This window comes from Cydia splendana, chromosome 16, assembly GCF_910591565.1.
Source record: "Cydia splendana chromosome 16, ilCydSple1.2, whole genome shotgun sequence".
In the NCBI taxonomy this organism is placed as follows: Eukaryota; Metazoa; Arthropoda; class Insecta; order Lepidoptera; family Tortricidae; genus Cydia; species Cydia splendana.
Window position 1 is genome coordinate 10454028 of NC_085975.1, and position 14454 is coordinate 10468481.

Genomic DNA, 14454 nt, shown 5'->3' on the forward strand with positions numbered 1-14454 from the left:
TGCGAGGCGGACTACAAGGTAGGAGTGTGAATGGGGGGCTTAATCCAATGCATATAACCTGCACAAGGTCCTAAACAGGCGCAAGGAAGGTCCCTGTTTACGGTTCCGTACCAAAGGGTAAAAACGGGACTCTATTAACTAAGACTCCACTGTCCGTCTGTCTGTCACCTGGCTATACCTATCTCATGAACCTAGACAATTGAAATTCTCACAGATTATGTATTTCTGTTGCCGCTATAGCAACAAATACTAAAAATTACGGAACCCTCGGTGGGCGAGTCCGACTCGCACTTGTCTGGTTTTTTTATATATAATGACAAATTTAAATAAAATAAAAAATAGTAAAGCTATTTGAGGTAATACAAAACACGCTGGCTCATTACACCCGTCACAAATGTCCACTTGACGTTCGTTGACACTGTCACTGACATCTTACATTGCGAAGCGAAGGCGAATTACAAATACAATCACAATCACGTCATTTTTGTCTGTGGCGCAATATAGTAATCGGTAAGATTCTAAGACTCGTTAAACTTTATTCTAAACTCAAACAATGGATTCTGATGAAGAAACGGATAATGTACCATCGTGGCGAGGTGTGCCTGGTTGCATAGTGCTCATCAATATCTACGATCCTTCCAAATACGGCACAGCAAAAGCCGCTCATGCAGCAACTTGTTTGCTGATCCGACAAAATCTGAGATTAGCAAACTCGAACCATATAGGTGTTTGTCTGTACGGCACAGAAGATTCGAACTCCTCCGCTTTTGGAATAAAAAGTGTCGTTGACGTTTGCCCATTGAACACTCCTTCGCTGGAAGACTTCAAGAAACTCCGTAGTTTGGAAATTAAAACTTTAAAGCAGGCAAAGGAATTTAAAATGTCGGATGTATTATGGCACTGCAGCAAAATGTTTGCAAACTGTAAGAAACTGCTTTCTTCGCGCACAGTATTAATTCTGTCAAGACTTCATGAACCCCCCATAGCTTCTGATCAGAAACCCACTATCAAAAGAGTGAATGACTTAGTAGATTCTAATATTGAAGTAAAGTTTGTGAATATCTCCCAACTCGAATATAAAATAGACAAATTCTATGAAAACTTCTTATTTGAAGCAAGTAAAGGGAAAGGTGTTATTATTCCGAAAATTGTTTGGGAATGTAAAGAAGTTGAGCAATTAATGTATCAACAAACCGACAGGCATCTTGCTGTTGCTAAGCTCAGCTTTGAAGTTGGTGATGGGCTCTCAATTGGAGTAGGAGTCTATAACCTCAGTAAAACTCATCAGTACCAAAAAACTACAGCTTTGCACAGGGCAGACAATGCTATATTAACAAGTGTCACAAAGACTGTAAAAGTTACTCAAAGACCAGATAACAGTGAAGCCATGGATGTTGATGATGATGGAACTGTTCAAACTCCATTGTTAAAATCAGAATTACTGTATTATCAGGAATATGGAGGAGAGAGAGTAGAATTTACTGACAATGAGATGAAGTCATTAAAAAATCCATTTGGCCCACCTATGATGAAACTACTGGGGTTCAAACCATCACATGTGCTTTGCAAAGAGAAGTGGTTTTTAAAGCCTTGTCAATTCCTTTTCCCCAATGAAAGTATTATAGAAGGCTCCACAGTAGCATTTAAAGCTCTTCACCAAGCATGCTTAGAGATGTCCATGGTGGCTATTTGTGTTCTGTGCACCAGAGTCAATTCTAAGCCAAAGATTGTAGCACTGTCCCCATGTTCAAATCCCTTAGGGAATGATGTTGAAATGGGCTTTGATGTCATTCAGCTCCCATTCATGGAAAATGTAAGAGAAGTACCAATCATTAATGATGATGAAGATCGCAAAGTATCCAGAGTTGACAAGTCTTTTATGAAGGATGTATTAAATACAGTAAAGTGTGACTACCATCCCAAAATGTTTGAAAATCCGAAAACACAGGCTTTAATGAGAGCTGTGGAAGCTGTTGCTCTGGAAGAGGATGCTGTTGAACCATTTGAAGATACAACAAAGCCCAAGCCAAAGGTATTTGAGGATGTTAAAGCTGACTTATTTGAAGAAATCTTTGGGCCATTTGACCCTCAGGCAAATAAAAGATATGGGCCGTCTAGCTCTGGACCTGCAGCCAAGAAAGCAAGATTGGAGGGCATGGATGCAGAAGCCATATTGAACCATCGGTTAAGGAATAAAGAAGTGCAGGACTATACAGTTAAAGAATTAAGGGAATTATTGAAGTCTAAAAATACACTATCCATAACTGGTATGAAGAAAACTGAGCTTGTTGATTTAGTATATCAGTTTTATTCTGATGATTGATTATTAAGAGTTTGTTTTGTTGATCAAAATTATCTTGTAATAAAACTGTACAATTATGCAAGCTAGTTTAATATTTAGAGAATTGTTATTTACATTCTTATTTTTGATACAATAATTTATAGGTTTACCACTTATTATTTATTTAAACTTTATTGCACAGTAAAAATTGTACAAAAGGCGAACCTAATGCCAGAAGGCATTCTCTACCAGTTAACCCTCGGGCCAAACAGAGAACAAGTAGTAATAGGTGCAAGAAAAATTAAAAGTACGAAAAATTTAATATTAGGCATAAATTTTATGTTGAACAACATACTACTTCAAATATACATACTGCTATAATATACTTACTTATACATACATAAAATACTAATATACATATGTGTACATATAATACAATATATATAAATATATATGTCGCAGGGAAATGATCAAAACAGAGATTTGATCAAATCTCTAAGGGATATGATCAAATCACGCAGGATGTTAAAATGGCGAATCCATATCATCATTTCCCTAGAACAATTCAGTCATTTGACCAAATCACTGACTCTGTTTAGTGAAAAGACAAAATCGGCCAATAAACGCGAAACGCTTTTTCATTTCACTAGATTTGTTTAGGAATTTGACAAAATCCCTAACCACGACAGTAAGTTGACGAAACGAACTCAAAAAGTCAACCAGTTTTATCATTTCGCTAAACAGGTTTAGTGAAATGATAAAGTCTCAACTGGAAGATGGTATAGTTATGGTGATTTGATTAAATCTCTGAACGGTTTAGTGAGATGACGCAAGCAAGTACAGACAGAATACAACAGTTTACTCTACAGTTAAGCGATTTGATCAAATATCTGACTAGATTAAGTGAAATGGTAAAATAAAATGTCAATAGTAGGTATCAAAGTTGTTTATTAAACCAGCTATTTTAATCAAATACAAGTATAGGTGGTTGTAAACTGAAACATAATTATTAATTATTGAGAGGGATTATCTTTTTAATTATACCGTACTTTTTTACTACAATAGACTATATCTATGGTAAAGTTACCTTCTGATGGTAAAGTTGCCAGTTTTGACGGTAATGAAGAATGAAGCTACAAGTGCGTAAACGTAATTTTAATTGAGTACTTTCCTCTACTTCAAATTAATTATTTCACACCGTGCACGAAATAAAGCACCAGATAATTATTAGAAAAACATAGACAGCAGGTATTTTTAAACACAATTTCTATTTAATAAATCGGTTTGAAATGTATAAAGTACAAGGATAATAGACCCTAATAAACTAATACAATAAGGTTTACTCGGCTAATTCCGAATGTCGAAAACTGTCGGATAATTCCGAAAAGAGACTTTTATTATGATGGAATTAAGGGTGATTTTCATCTGAATTTCGGAATTATCCGACAGTTTTCGACATTCGGAATTAGCCGAGTAAACCTTACCTAACGTTACAGGAACTTAAGAGCCAACGGGAGTGGTCATTTCTCCATACAAACGTACTCCTCGTTTTCCTCCGTGGTTTTTGAATCTAGAGCAATGATTTTTTCAACACAGATTAATATTGTCAATATCTGTGTCGGACCGTTTTGCCTTTTTTGGTATTTTTGTTTTTTAAGGCGCTAGAGCCCTTCAAAAATGGCCAAAATTGCCTAATTGACTATGCCGCAATGAGAGGCGTGGCATTCAAAACTGATATCAATTAGCCAAAAAAGCAAAACGGTCCGACACAGATAATTTCATAATCATTTAGATTTCCAAATTTGGTTACGATTGGTTAAGTTTTGGAGGAGGAAACAGAGGAGTACGAAACCTCGATTTTAGAGATTTTTACGCAGGATTTTTCGCCTTGTCCTTATCGCACTACTTTTAGGTGCCGCTTCCGTTAGCGAGACGGGTATATTTACCTAAAATATTTAAAAATCAGCTCCTGTTTCGTCTTAACGAATACAAAGGCCGCGCGTAGCGGTCGGAGCTTAGGTATGCATTGCAATAATAACAAAGTGCACTTTTATGGCCAGACAATATTTGCCGTTACGGGACCGGCCTACAAGACATAACTGTTATTTTTAGCTTTACTTATTAATACTATTCTATACGTATATATTCTAATGCTACATATAACTTAATCTAGTCAGAGATTTGATCAAATCGCTTAACTGTAGAGTAAACTGTTGTATTACGTACTGGCTTTCGTCATCTCATTAAACCGTTCAGAGATTTAATCAAATCACCATATACCATCTTCCAGTTGAGACTTTTATCATTTCACTAAACCTGTTTAGCGAAATGATAAAACTAGTTGACTTTTTGAGTTCGTTTCGTCAACTTAGGGGCTATTCATAAATTACGTCATTTCAAATTAGGGGGGGGGGGGGGTCTGGACATCGGATGACGGTAGCATGAAGTAGGAGGAAATGGGGTCATTTGGTGCATGATTTTTGGATGATTATAGGGGGGGGGTCAAAAATCGCCAAAAATCGATGACGTAATTTATGGACAGCCCCTTACTGTCGTGGTTAGGGATTTTGTCAAATTCCTAAACAAATCTAGTGAAATGAAAAAGTGTTTCGCGTTTCTTGGCCGATTTCGTCTTTTCACTAAACAGAGTCAGCGATTTGGTCAAATGACTACATTTTTCTAGGGAAATGATGATATGGATTCGCCATTTTAACATCCTGCGTGATTTGATCATATCCCTTAGAGATTTGATCAAATCTCTGTTTTGATCATTTCCCTGCGACATATATATATATCTATATACCTGCTTTCAGATTTTTATGAACTTATCTTAGGCAAGTTGTGTAATGATTTTCTAGAAGAAGTAAGAGTTAAGAAACTAAAATAAAACTACTTACTTAAAATAATAAAAATCAGCTCATGCAGCCAGGCTTTCAAGCAGTCTGTAGCTGACCATAACTTTTACCAACTGCCTAAGTTAAATGGTAGCTAGTGTGATAATGCCACAAATTATAGGCTGGCCCTTTATTATATGCAATCATTTTACCTTGTCACAATACTAGCATCATAATAGACTGATGTTGAATTGAGATCAACAAGAAATTGAGTAGAAGTATCATAGTTTTTCACCTATGTAAGCTAAACTTACATAACAGGACAAAAAAAAGATACAAAGATAGTAGACTTAACTATTTAATAAATAACATTATTATTTCAGACACCCTAAACACAATTTCACAGATACTCTTACTAACGTATTCATACTTAAAAGACTAAATATACACAGAGCCATCAGCTGGCCCTAAGTGGTGAATGCCGATAAGCAATGCATCAACCAGAGTCCAAACTCCAAGGCCTCCAAAGCTGAACAATTTCCCTATACCCTCCTGCCAGTGCCCGAGATAGAACCGATCAGCTCCAAACCCTCCAAGAGTCAAAGCTAGAATAAGGGCTGTACCCCAGCGAGTGCCTCCAGTCCATGAACAGCGAATCTTTTTTAAAAATCTCCTTTTTCCAAGGCAGATTACATCATCAGAGACTGTGCAATTGGTCCTGAAATATAAAAGGTAAAGTGAATCTATCTAGATCTGTTTCAGAGTTTTAATTTATTTTTATGAAAAAAAAAAAACAATCAAGACCAAGGTGTTGTTGATTTTTTTTCTGGCCTACTTTGGTCTTCACTGCTGGGCAAAGGCCTCCCTTCGGTCGAGTGGGGAAAACGAGGGGTGTTGTTGATACTTACGCATAAAACTTGAGAGGAGAGGCAAGGGAGTTGCAGTTGGCTTTCTGTTCACAGCGATGCTCCCATTTGTCAGTTTGGTAGCAATAGCGACACATTGCAGTCCTGTTGAATTGTTTTGGACCCTGCAATTATAAGCACAGGTGAAAAAAGCTACGCAAAAAGTCAAGTGTGTATGTATAATCTAATTTCATAAATAGTAAAAACAATTTTTCATTGGTTTGCCTTTATATCTAAATATTAATGTAGCGTAACCATAGATGTAGTAGTATGTAAAATGAGGTAGATATGGTACCAGGCGCACGATCGTGAGCTATTAAATATAGGTTCCGGAACCTATATTTAGTTAGTCGTATGGGTGACGCGAACCTGTCAAGTTGTCAAAATCGTTGGATCAAATTTTAATTTTGTCAACTATGGACGTCACACGTCTACATAAATAAAAGGTCATTGAGCGTAACACACACTTTTAAGAGTAAACAACATGCGATCTTAAAACCATAACATATACCTACTAGTGCTTTAAATAGCTGTTTAAGTTGACAAAGATTGATGTGATTAAAAAGTTTTTTTTTTGTGTTTTATCTCTCAGTCAGATGTTAAATATGATTTAATTATATAAATGTGTTTATTTGACAACAAATTACCATAACTATAACTTCGTACTTAAACAATCACCAATCATATTAAATGTGCACATAAATACTAGATAAAACTTACATTACAAGATACTTTGGGCTTGACTTCACATGTGTAATTATCCACACTGCCATATCGACAGTCGTTGTTCCGGTGGCACTCTATGCAAGGGTACTGCAGCGTCGAACAATCGGACGTATTACCTGAGCAACTTTTTAAGTACTCTTCATTTTCACTGAAGCTCACTCCCTTATCATTGGTATCCTTCAATTTACTTTCTTTGCTTGATCGTTCCATATTATTACTGTTTGCTGAAATGTATATATATTACAATATATTAATGACAACTAGTACATAAATCTAATTACAATAAACAAAATTAACTAGTTACGAAACTTACCCATATCAGTAATATGTATTGTGTTAAAAATGACTAATAAAACCAAAATTAAACAATCCCTAACACTAATCCTCATAGGTGCTAATCGCGGCATTTTGATCTCCTTACATTTTATTTATTATATACGATAAAAATCGACCTACAAATGGCAAAAATATAATGCAACAACAATAGATAGAGTCAAGTAAACTCAAATGCCAAAATTTTGACAATTCTTTTTTTTACTTTTTTTTGGGTATTTGATTCAATAGACGCAATAAATATTTCACCATGTTTTGTGATAAATAATTAATTTAACTTTTTCAAACTTATATTTAAAAATATGAGTAAATTACTAGTTAGGATTCATTTTACTAATTCGACGTCTTTATGTTATTAGTGCCGATAAGAAATATTCGTTCTCAGGCGGTGATGTTTACGGGAAAAGGAGCGTATTATGGAACGTAGAAAAGCTGTTTAAGCCGTTGTAAAACCTGCTGAAAAAATAACACTTCATCAAATGATTGTTGGTTGTACGTCAACGTCAGATCTGACAGTGACATAAGACATAAGCCTTCCACTTTGATTCAATGCGATTCAATGCAAGCGGGTAGCGGTTGCAATGCAATCTGTATAAATATTGCATGAATTATCATACAAAAAACATAAGCTTTACATTGATAAGGTCCGACATTTAGCAGAAAGATGACTTTCTTCGAAGATACTTTAATAATCCTGATTTCCCAGGTATAACTTTGTAAAAATGTACATTTGTGTATCCGTATTTCTTCTACTTTTACGCTTACTTCTTCATTTATACGTGGAATTACGGAAGTTTATTCTTAATACGTAGTGCAGTTAATTCCTGACATATCATGTAATCGATTATTTACTTTTATTAAGGTTTAGTGGTTTGTTTTCCAGACGGTGTTCTTCGTCGGCGGTTGGATATTCTTCGTGAAACAATTGTTTCGCGACTATGAAGTTCATCACACGCTGGTGCAGTTAATTTTTTCAGTGACCTTCGCATTGAGCTGCACTATGTTTGAATTAATTATATTTGAGATCATAGGATACTTGGACTCAAGGTAAACAAATCAATATTTACCAATTCTAGTTGTTTAGATCTCGAATTTTACAACCATTTGTCATCTGTCTGTACCATTCAGAATTATTTATTCCGTTTTTTAAACTCTAGCTGCTAGTAGTGCTAGTCCTAAACAAGTTCTTACACGAAATTTTAACCTTGGTACACCTTGGTTCAAATTTTTTTTTACTCTTGGTAACAAGATGTAATGGTATATACAGAAGGTACATTCTGGACGACTTGCTTCAGTGCATACTTAATAACTATTGTAATTCTGTTTTCAGTTCCCGCTACTTTCACTGGAACCTAGGACTGTACTCCTTACTGTTCATGGTGATTGCCCTGCTACCATTTTACATTGCATACTTCTGTATTAGCAACATCAGATTTGGTAAATCACTCTCAATAATGTCTAGATTTATTAATATTGGTACATTATTTGTATAAAATTCCAGTATAAAATGTTAAAAATATAAGGCTGTTTAAAAAGTGTAGAAAATAAGTGTTCAATTTCCAGTCAGTTATTTATTTCACATATTTTTCTTTGATAATTAAACTATAATTGTTTTCTCTTTTTAACCAACTTCAAAAAAAGGAGGAGGTTATCAATTTTACCGTTTTTTTTTTGTATGTATGTTACCTCAGAACTCCATCATTTCTGAACCAATTTGGGAAATATGTTTATTTGTTTGAATGTATGTAGTCCTAAGTTGGTCTCGTTTTTCTTATATAATAAACATTATTTGTTTATGTTTCAGTGTCCCAGAACATGATAAGGCCACTAACAGTATTTGTGTGGTTCATCTATCTATATTTCTTCTGGAAAATAGGTGACCCATTCCCTATATTGAGTCCAAAACAGGTAAGACCTTTTTACTCCTAGCACCATGACACCATATAGTTGAAAGCAAGATGCTAAATTAGAAATAATATAGTTTTAATATAGTTCTTTTATCACTGAGCCAAGGTTTAATTTTGGTTGGCATGTGTAAAAGGTTTATTCATTATATGAAGAGTCTAGGAAAAAATGTGTTACCGAGTTTGACAGCTGAAGTAGATGGCGCTTTTGACAAATAAAGTGACCACATAATACATGAAGTCATACAGAACCATCTACATGGTTAAATTTGAAGCATGAATTTGTCTTAGTCTATATTGTATCCATAGGTAATAATTTGTATTGTTATATTACAGGGTATATTTTCGATAGAGCAAGGTGTGTCACGAATAGGCGTCATTGGAGTGACTGTGATGGCTCTCCTCTCTGGGTTCGGTGCTGTTAACTATCCATACACCTCTATGGCTATATTTATAAGGTATGTTCTTGTTGCAAAAACATTTAACGCACTTTTGTGCAGTTGGTTGGTTGGCAAAAAAAAAGTTTCTGACAATTCTCACTTTTTATACACACTTACTTAAGCCACTTGAATCACTAAAAGCTCGGCTTTGACGTTATTTATCCTATGCATCGCCACTATTCTTGACATGTCTTTTAATTGAAAAACACTTTTGAAAAATAAGTCACAGCAAATATGTCACAATTATGAATCATATACGATTATTTACATGCTTTTGCTTTCATAAATAATAGTTACTGATTTTTAAAACCAATAGTGAAAGAGATGGCATTATGACCTGACTCGCCACTTAGTTTTGCGGCAAATATAGCCATCGCGGCGCAATGTCGTAGCCTCTGAGACGTGCACTTTCCGTCTTTCGCTATCTCGTCAGGTGACAACCAAACTCACTAATTAAGTAAAATCGTACTAGTAATAAAACAAGGTTGATTTTTAAATCAATTTTTAAACATGCAGAGACGTCTGCGAGCGATATTCCAAATTTTATATTAAAGGAAAAAATGGAAAAATTACGTTTCCGGCAGGACTTGAACCCGCTTCCTCCGCAATCCGTGCGTTAGCTCTGCCAATTGAGCTACGGAAGCCTACCAGAATCTTGCGAATCTTTCCATTCCTTCCCTTATGTATACACGTCTTTGGGCTGGCGTATAGCGACATCTACCGAAAGACGATTACATCTTTTTAACGGCACCGGAGTCTCAAGTTGCATTGAGAATTCACCAGTAACAATGTGCTAACCCGTACTAAATAAATTTTCAAGATTTAAAATAAGGTTGATTTTTGTTTAATTATTTTTTGTACAGGCCTGTAACCCAAGCCGATGTCCTATCAATAGAGAAGAAATTACTTCAAACAATGGACATGATATTGGTGAAAAAGAAAAGGATAGCACTAGCAGAAGCTAACAACGTTGGAGGGAGACAGCAATATGGGTTGTTGGACCAAGGAAATAAAAACAAGGGGTTTTGGACGAATATTTTGTCAAGTGTTGGCAACATCGCCAACCCGCTTAGTCATAGCTCAGAGAGTAAGTGTCTAATGCTTTTACATAGAATTTTCTCTTTTCAAGTGTGAATGAGATTCGGTGTACTTATATAACACTTTAAATTCTCGCGTTTTGTGCACATATTTAACCTTTTCGACGCCGTGTCAAGCACAAAAGCTGACACTTGGACGCCACGTCACCAAAGTGTCAAAATTGAAATTGAACTTTATGCATATGCACGTAGATCTAAATATTGCTCTGTGGTCTGTGACCGATAAATCAGTTTTTGGCATAGAACCTGCGGTGCGGATATATCGGTCATTGGCGTCCAAAAGGTTAAAGTAAACTTGAAATTACATCGCGGTAATTAAATATCGGAGTACTTATTTTGAGCTCTTATGACTTTGTGATAAGGTTCAAAACCTATGAAACTCCACATGCCATGGCATGCTGGGGTCTAATCCTTTACAGAACATTCTAACTAAATCGGTCGATACCTTTTGGAAATAACTAATAATAAGACTATTTGAGTAAGGGCTCATTTAGACGACGCGCGAACTCGCATGCGAGTTTAGTTCGATTTCGGATTGAGCTTTCATCCAATTCAGCCGATCGATCAAATACCGCAATGTAATGAAACTCGCACTCGTGCACCGTCTAAATAAGCCCTAACCCGGGGTGCGAAACTCCTGACTTCGGCTCGAACTCAAACTCGGCTCCGCTCGGCTCAGCATTGCTCCGAGCAATTATTAGGGTTGGCACCACTTGACTTCCTTTTGCGTGCACGACCACAGATAAGATAATCACTTGATTTTTGACAACCCTAAATAGCCGAAAGGGATAGTGCTATATATTAGAAAGGGACAGCATGATTCGACTCTGAACCGCTGTCAAACTTCGTTTTTGTCGGAAGTTTCCTTTCTGTACGGTAGTACTATTAATTATTCTGTGCCCTAACACAAACGTACAGCCTCTCATCCTAAACGCCCGGGTTAAAACTTAGAACTATTTTGAAGACATTTGTTTTGATACTATTAGAAGTATTAGAACTAATTAAATTATTGCGAAGCGCTGGTGGCCTAGCAGTAAGAGCGTGCGACTTTCAATCCGGAGGTCGCGGGTTCAAACCCCGGCTCGTACCAATGAGTTTTTCGGAACTTATGTACGAAATATCATTTGATATTTACCAGTTGCTTTTCGGTGAAGGAAAACATCGTGAGGAAATCGGACTAATCCCAATAAGGCCTAGTTTCCCCTCTGGGTTGGAAGGTCAGATGGCAGTCACTTTCGTAAAAACTAGTGCCTACGTCAATTCTTGGGTTTAGTTGTCAAGCGGACCCCAGGCTCCCATGAGCCGTGGCAAAATGCCGGGATAACGCGAGGAAGAAGAAGTGACCATGGCCTCTAGTGCCCCAGGCTGGAATCGAACCAGCGTCCTCTGCTATCGCGGCAGGTGCAGCAGATGGTTTTTCTTAGTATATGACATGTATTTCAGTTTATAATTTGTTTTTATTTCAGACATTACCCAACTCCGCCAAGAGATCTCCGCGCTCGAAGAGCTAAGTCGGCAGTTGTTTCTAGAAGCCCACGATGCCAGAACGGCGCGAGAGAAGGCTGACTGGTCCAAAACCTTCCAGGGGAAGTACTTTAACTGTCTCGGTTACTTCTTCTCGCTTTACTGCATTTGGAAGATATTCATTGTAAGTATTTATTTTAATAAGTAGCTCTTCTTTCCTGTGACGAGGAGGGATAGGCTAATTTATTGTTCGCTGGAGGGTTTTTTTTTAACTGTACTGGTCGTTCGCCATCTGCTAGCGATCAGCGATAAATATCTACATCTACAAGTGCAGCCGGCATAGGGAATATATTTCCCACAATGATTTTGAACTATATTCTAAAATCTAAAGTGATAGGGTTCAGTTTTGGGTAATTTCTGACACTTTTATGTCCATTAAACATTTAACACACTTAACATTTGTTTCAGTCAACAATAAACATAGTGTTCGACCGTGTGGGCAAGAAAGACCCAGTGACCCGAGGCCTAGAGCTGGTCGTCCATTGGCTCGGCCTCAGCATCGACGTGGCGTTCTGGTCCCAACACGTGTCCTTCATCCTCGTCGGCTGTATCGTGCTCACCAGCATACGCGGCCTGCTGCTCACTCTCACTAAGGTATGGTATGCTCGACAGTATTCGACCGCGAGGGTAAGAAAAACCCGGTGACCCGCGGGCTGGAGCTGGTCGTCCATTAGCTGGGCCTCAGCATCGACGTGGCCTTCTGGTCCCAGCACGTGTCCTTCATCCTCGTCGGCTGTATCGTGCTCACCAGCATACGCGGCCTATTGCTCACTCTCACTAAGGTATGCGAGACTTGATAGTACTGTAGTGCCGAAGGATATTTTCCAAAACTGTGACTTTTTTAATGAGGAACGAAACTTAAATTGAATTTAAAATACATATTTTGAGAGTATTTTTGACTTTTTGGAAACTTCGCATCTTGCACATCTGTACAGTCGCCATCAGATATATCGGAGCGGCCGAGGTGCTCACAAATATTTAAACACGCACTCTAGCGCCTTTACAATAGAGGCGTGTTCATATACTTGTGAGCACCTTGGCCGCTCCGATATATCTGATGGCGACTGTACCTACTTGTTAGCTGTTGGACCACATGAGTAAGAAAAACCTGGTGATCCGTGGTTTGGGGCTGGTAGCGCATCAAAAAAAAAATACCATTTTTGTTGCAAAAAATAAGAAAAACTGTTTTCCTTTATCTAAAGTTTCGGATTCCTCTCAATGTTCCTCTTAAAAACACTAATAATCACGCCCGGATTTAAACACCTAGGGCTCCTAGAAACATGGTATAGTACTACGAATTTAGGGGGTCCCCTTCTCTCAAAACCGTTACTAGGTTGCCTGGGCCCCTAGGCCCGGGCCTTGTGGGTCAAGGCGGAAATCCGGCCCTGCTAAAAATCATATGTTAATGTTAACCAAAATCTATTTCTCTTCCAGTTCTTCTACGCGATATCATCATCGAAGTCATCCAATATCATCGTGCTAATACTAGCTCAGATTATGGGCATGTACTTCTGTTCATCAGTCCTACTAATGCGAATGAACATGCCGCCAGAATACCGCATCATCATCACTCAAGTGTTAGGTGACCTGCAGTTTAATTTCTATCATAGATGGTTTGACGTAATTTTCTTAGTTAGCGCTCTTACTAGTATATTCACGTTGTATTTAGCACATAAGCAGCCTTCTGTCAGCTAGCTTGGGTGGTAGGTTAAGTTGCCTATGTTACTTATTTGTAAGTCAGAAGCAAATGTTTTACTTATGCGCTTAGAAATTTCAGGGCATGGGCTGTTAGCGTTATGTGGAGATTATTTGGGGCATTATCTATGAAAAGGGACCTTATTGTCGATGGCGCTTACGCCATTATTAACGATGCGATATAAATACATTGCCACGCGACGCTGTGCGGCGTAAGCGCCGTCGACAATAAGGTCCCTTTTCATAGATAATGCCCCATTTTGACTGTAAGGGAAGTAAATGATACCGACACTGACTATGTAGATAGTTTGAGAAGCCACTGAACTGAAGTCTGGTTAATAATTTAAGTAAGTTTCTTGTACATATACAATAGAAAATAGGCTAAAAATCAAACCATACTGTTACTCATAATTTTTTACCTTAACTCTTTACCAGGCGAAGGGATATATATTTGATATATTTCCCACATACGGCACTTCAAACATGTGTTCTAATTTCGATCAGTAAAACTGACATTCGATTGTCATTTTTAAACTGTCAGCCTGGTAAAGGGTAATTTCACTTCTCAGATGCAAAAGCAACCATATAGCAGATAAGATTGATTGTTTTTGTTAAGCTAATTTTTCTAAGTGTTCCCATAAAATCATATATTGATAAGAGATTGCCGCATTATCATCAGAAAAGTGCTGGGTAACTTGCAGTTTAACTTTTATTA

The 14454-nt window shown here is 37.3% G+C and overlaps 3 protein-coding genes across 3 annotated transcripts; 2 read left to right on the forward strand and 1 right to left on the reverse strand.

Annotated features, from left to right (window-relative positions):
• The first annotated feature begins 487 nt into the window (after positions 1-487).
• LOC134798237 (ATP-dependent DNA helicase 2 subunit 1) lies at positions 488-2384 on the forward strand. The gene has a single exon (XM_063770612.1). It carries the CDS (start codon positions 554-556, stop codon positions 2321-2323), a length of 1770 nt encoding a protein of 589 aa, XP_063626682.1. The 5' UTR covers positions 488-553; the 3' UTR covers positions 2324-2384.
• A 3075-nt stretch (positions 2385-5459) lies between these two features.
• LOC134798238 (TM2 domain-containing protein almondex) lies at positions 5460-7246 on the reverse strand. Its single transcript, XM_063770613.1, has 4 exons — positions 7060-7246; positions 6741-6970; positions 6024-6145; positions 5460-5833 (listed from the first exon to the last, which is right to left on the reverse strand). The coding sequence occupies exons 1-4, from the start codon at positions 7151-7153 to the stop codon at positions 5554-5556; spliced, it is 726 nt and encodes a 241-aa protein (XP_063626683.1). The 5' UTR covers positions 7154-7246; the 3' UTR covers positions 5460-5553.
• A 392-nt stretch (positions 7247-7638) lies between these two features.
• On the forward strand, positions 7639-13849 carry LOC134798254 (Golgi pH regulator). The gene is made up of 9 exons (XM_063770646.1): positions 7639-7785; positions 7963-8126; positions 8410-8516; positions 8884-8987; positions 9320-9441; positions 10287-10510; positions 11987-12168; positions 12453-12638; positions 13479-13849. Exons 1-9 carry the CDS (start codon positions 7744-7746, stop codon positions 13737-13739), a joined length of 1392 nt encoding a protein of 463 aa, XP_063626716.1. The 5' UTR covers positions 7639-7743; the 3' UTR covers positions 13740-13849.
• Positions 13850-14454: the final 605 nt, after the last annotated feature.

Coding starts and splice junctions, on each gene's coding strand:
- LOC134798237 (XM_063770612.1), top strand. CDS start 554: ATGGATTCTGATGAAGAAACGGATAATGTACCATCGTGGCGAGGTGTG.
- LOC134798238 (XM_063770613.1), bottom strand. CDS start 7,153: ATGCCGCGATTAGCACCTATGAGGATTAGTGTTAGGGATTGTTTAATT. Junction 6,971..7,059: donor AATACATATTACTGATATGG/GTAAGTTTCGTA, acceptor TATACATTTCAG/CAAACAGTAATAATATGGAA. Junction 6,146..6,740: donor AGCCCAAAGTATCTTGTAAT/GTAAGTTTTATC, acceptor TTATAATTGCAG/GGTCCAAAACAATTCAACAG.
- LOC134798254 (XM_063770646.1), top strand. CDS start 7,744: ATGACTTTCTTCGAAGATACTTTAATAATCCTGATTTCCCAG. Junction 9,442..10,286: donor TCTATGGCTATATTTATAAG/GTATGTTCTTGT, acceptor TTTTTTGTACAG/GCCTGTAACCCAAGCCGATG. Junction 12,639..13,478: donor TGCTGCTCACTCTCACTAAG/GTATGGTATGCT, acceptor TTTCTCTTCCAG/TTCTTCTACGCGATATCATC.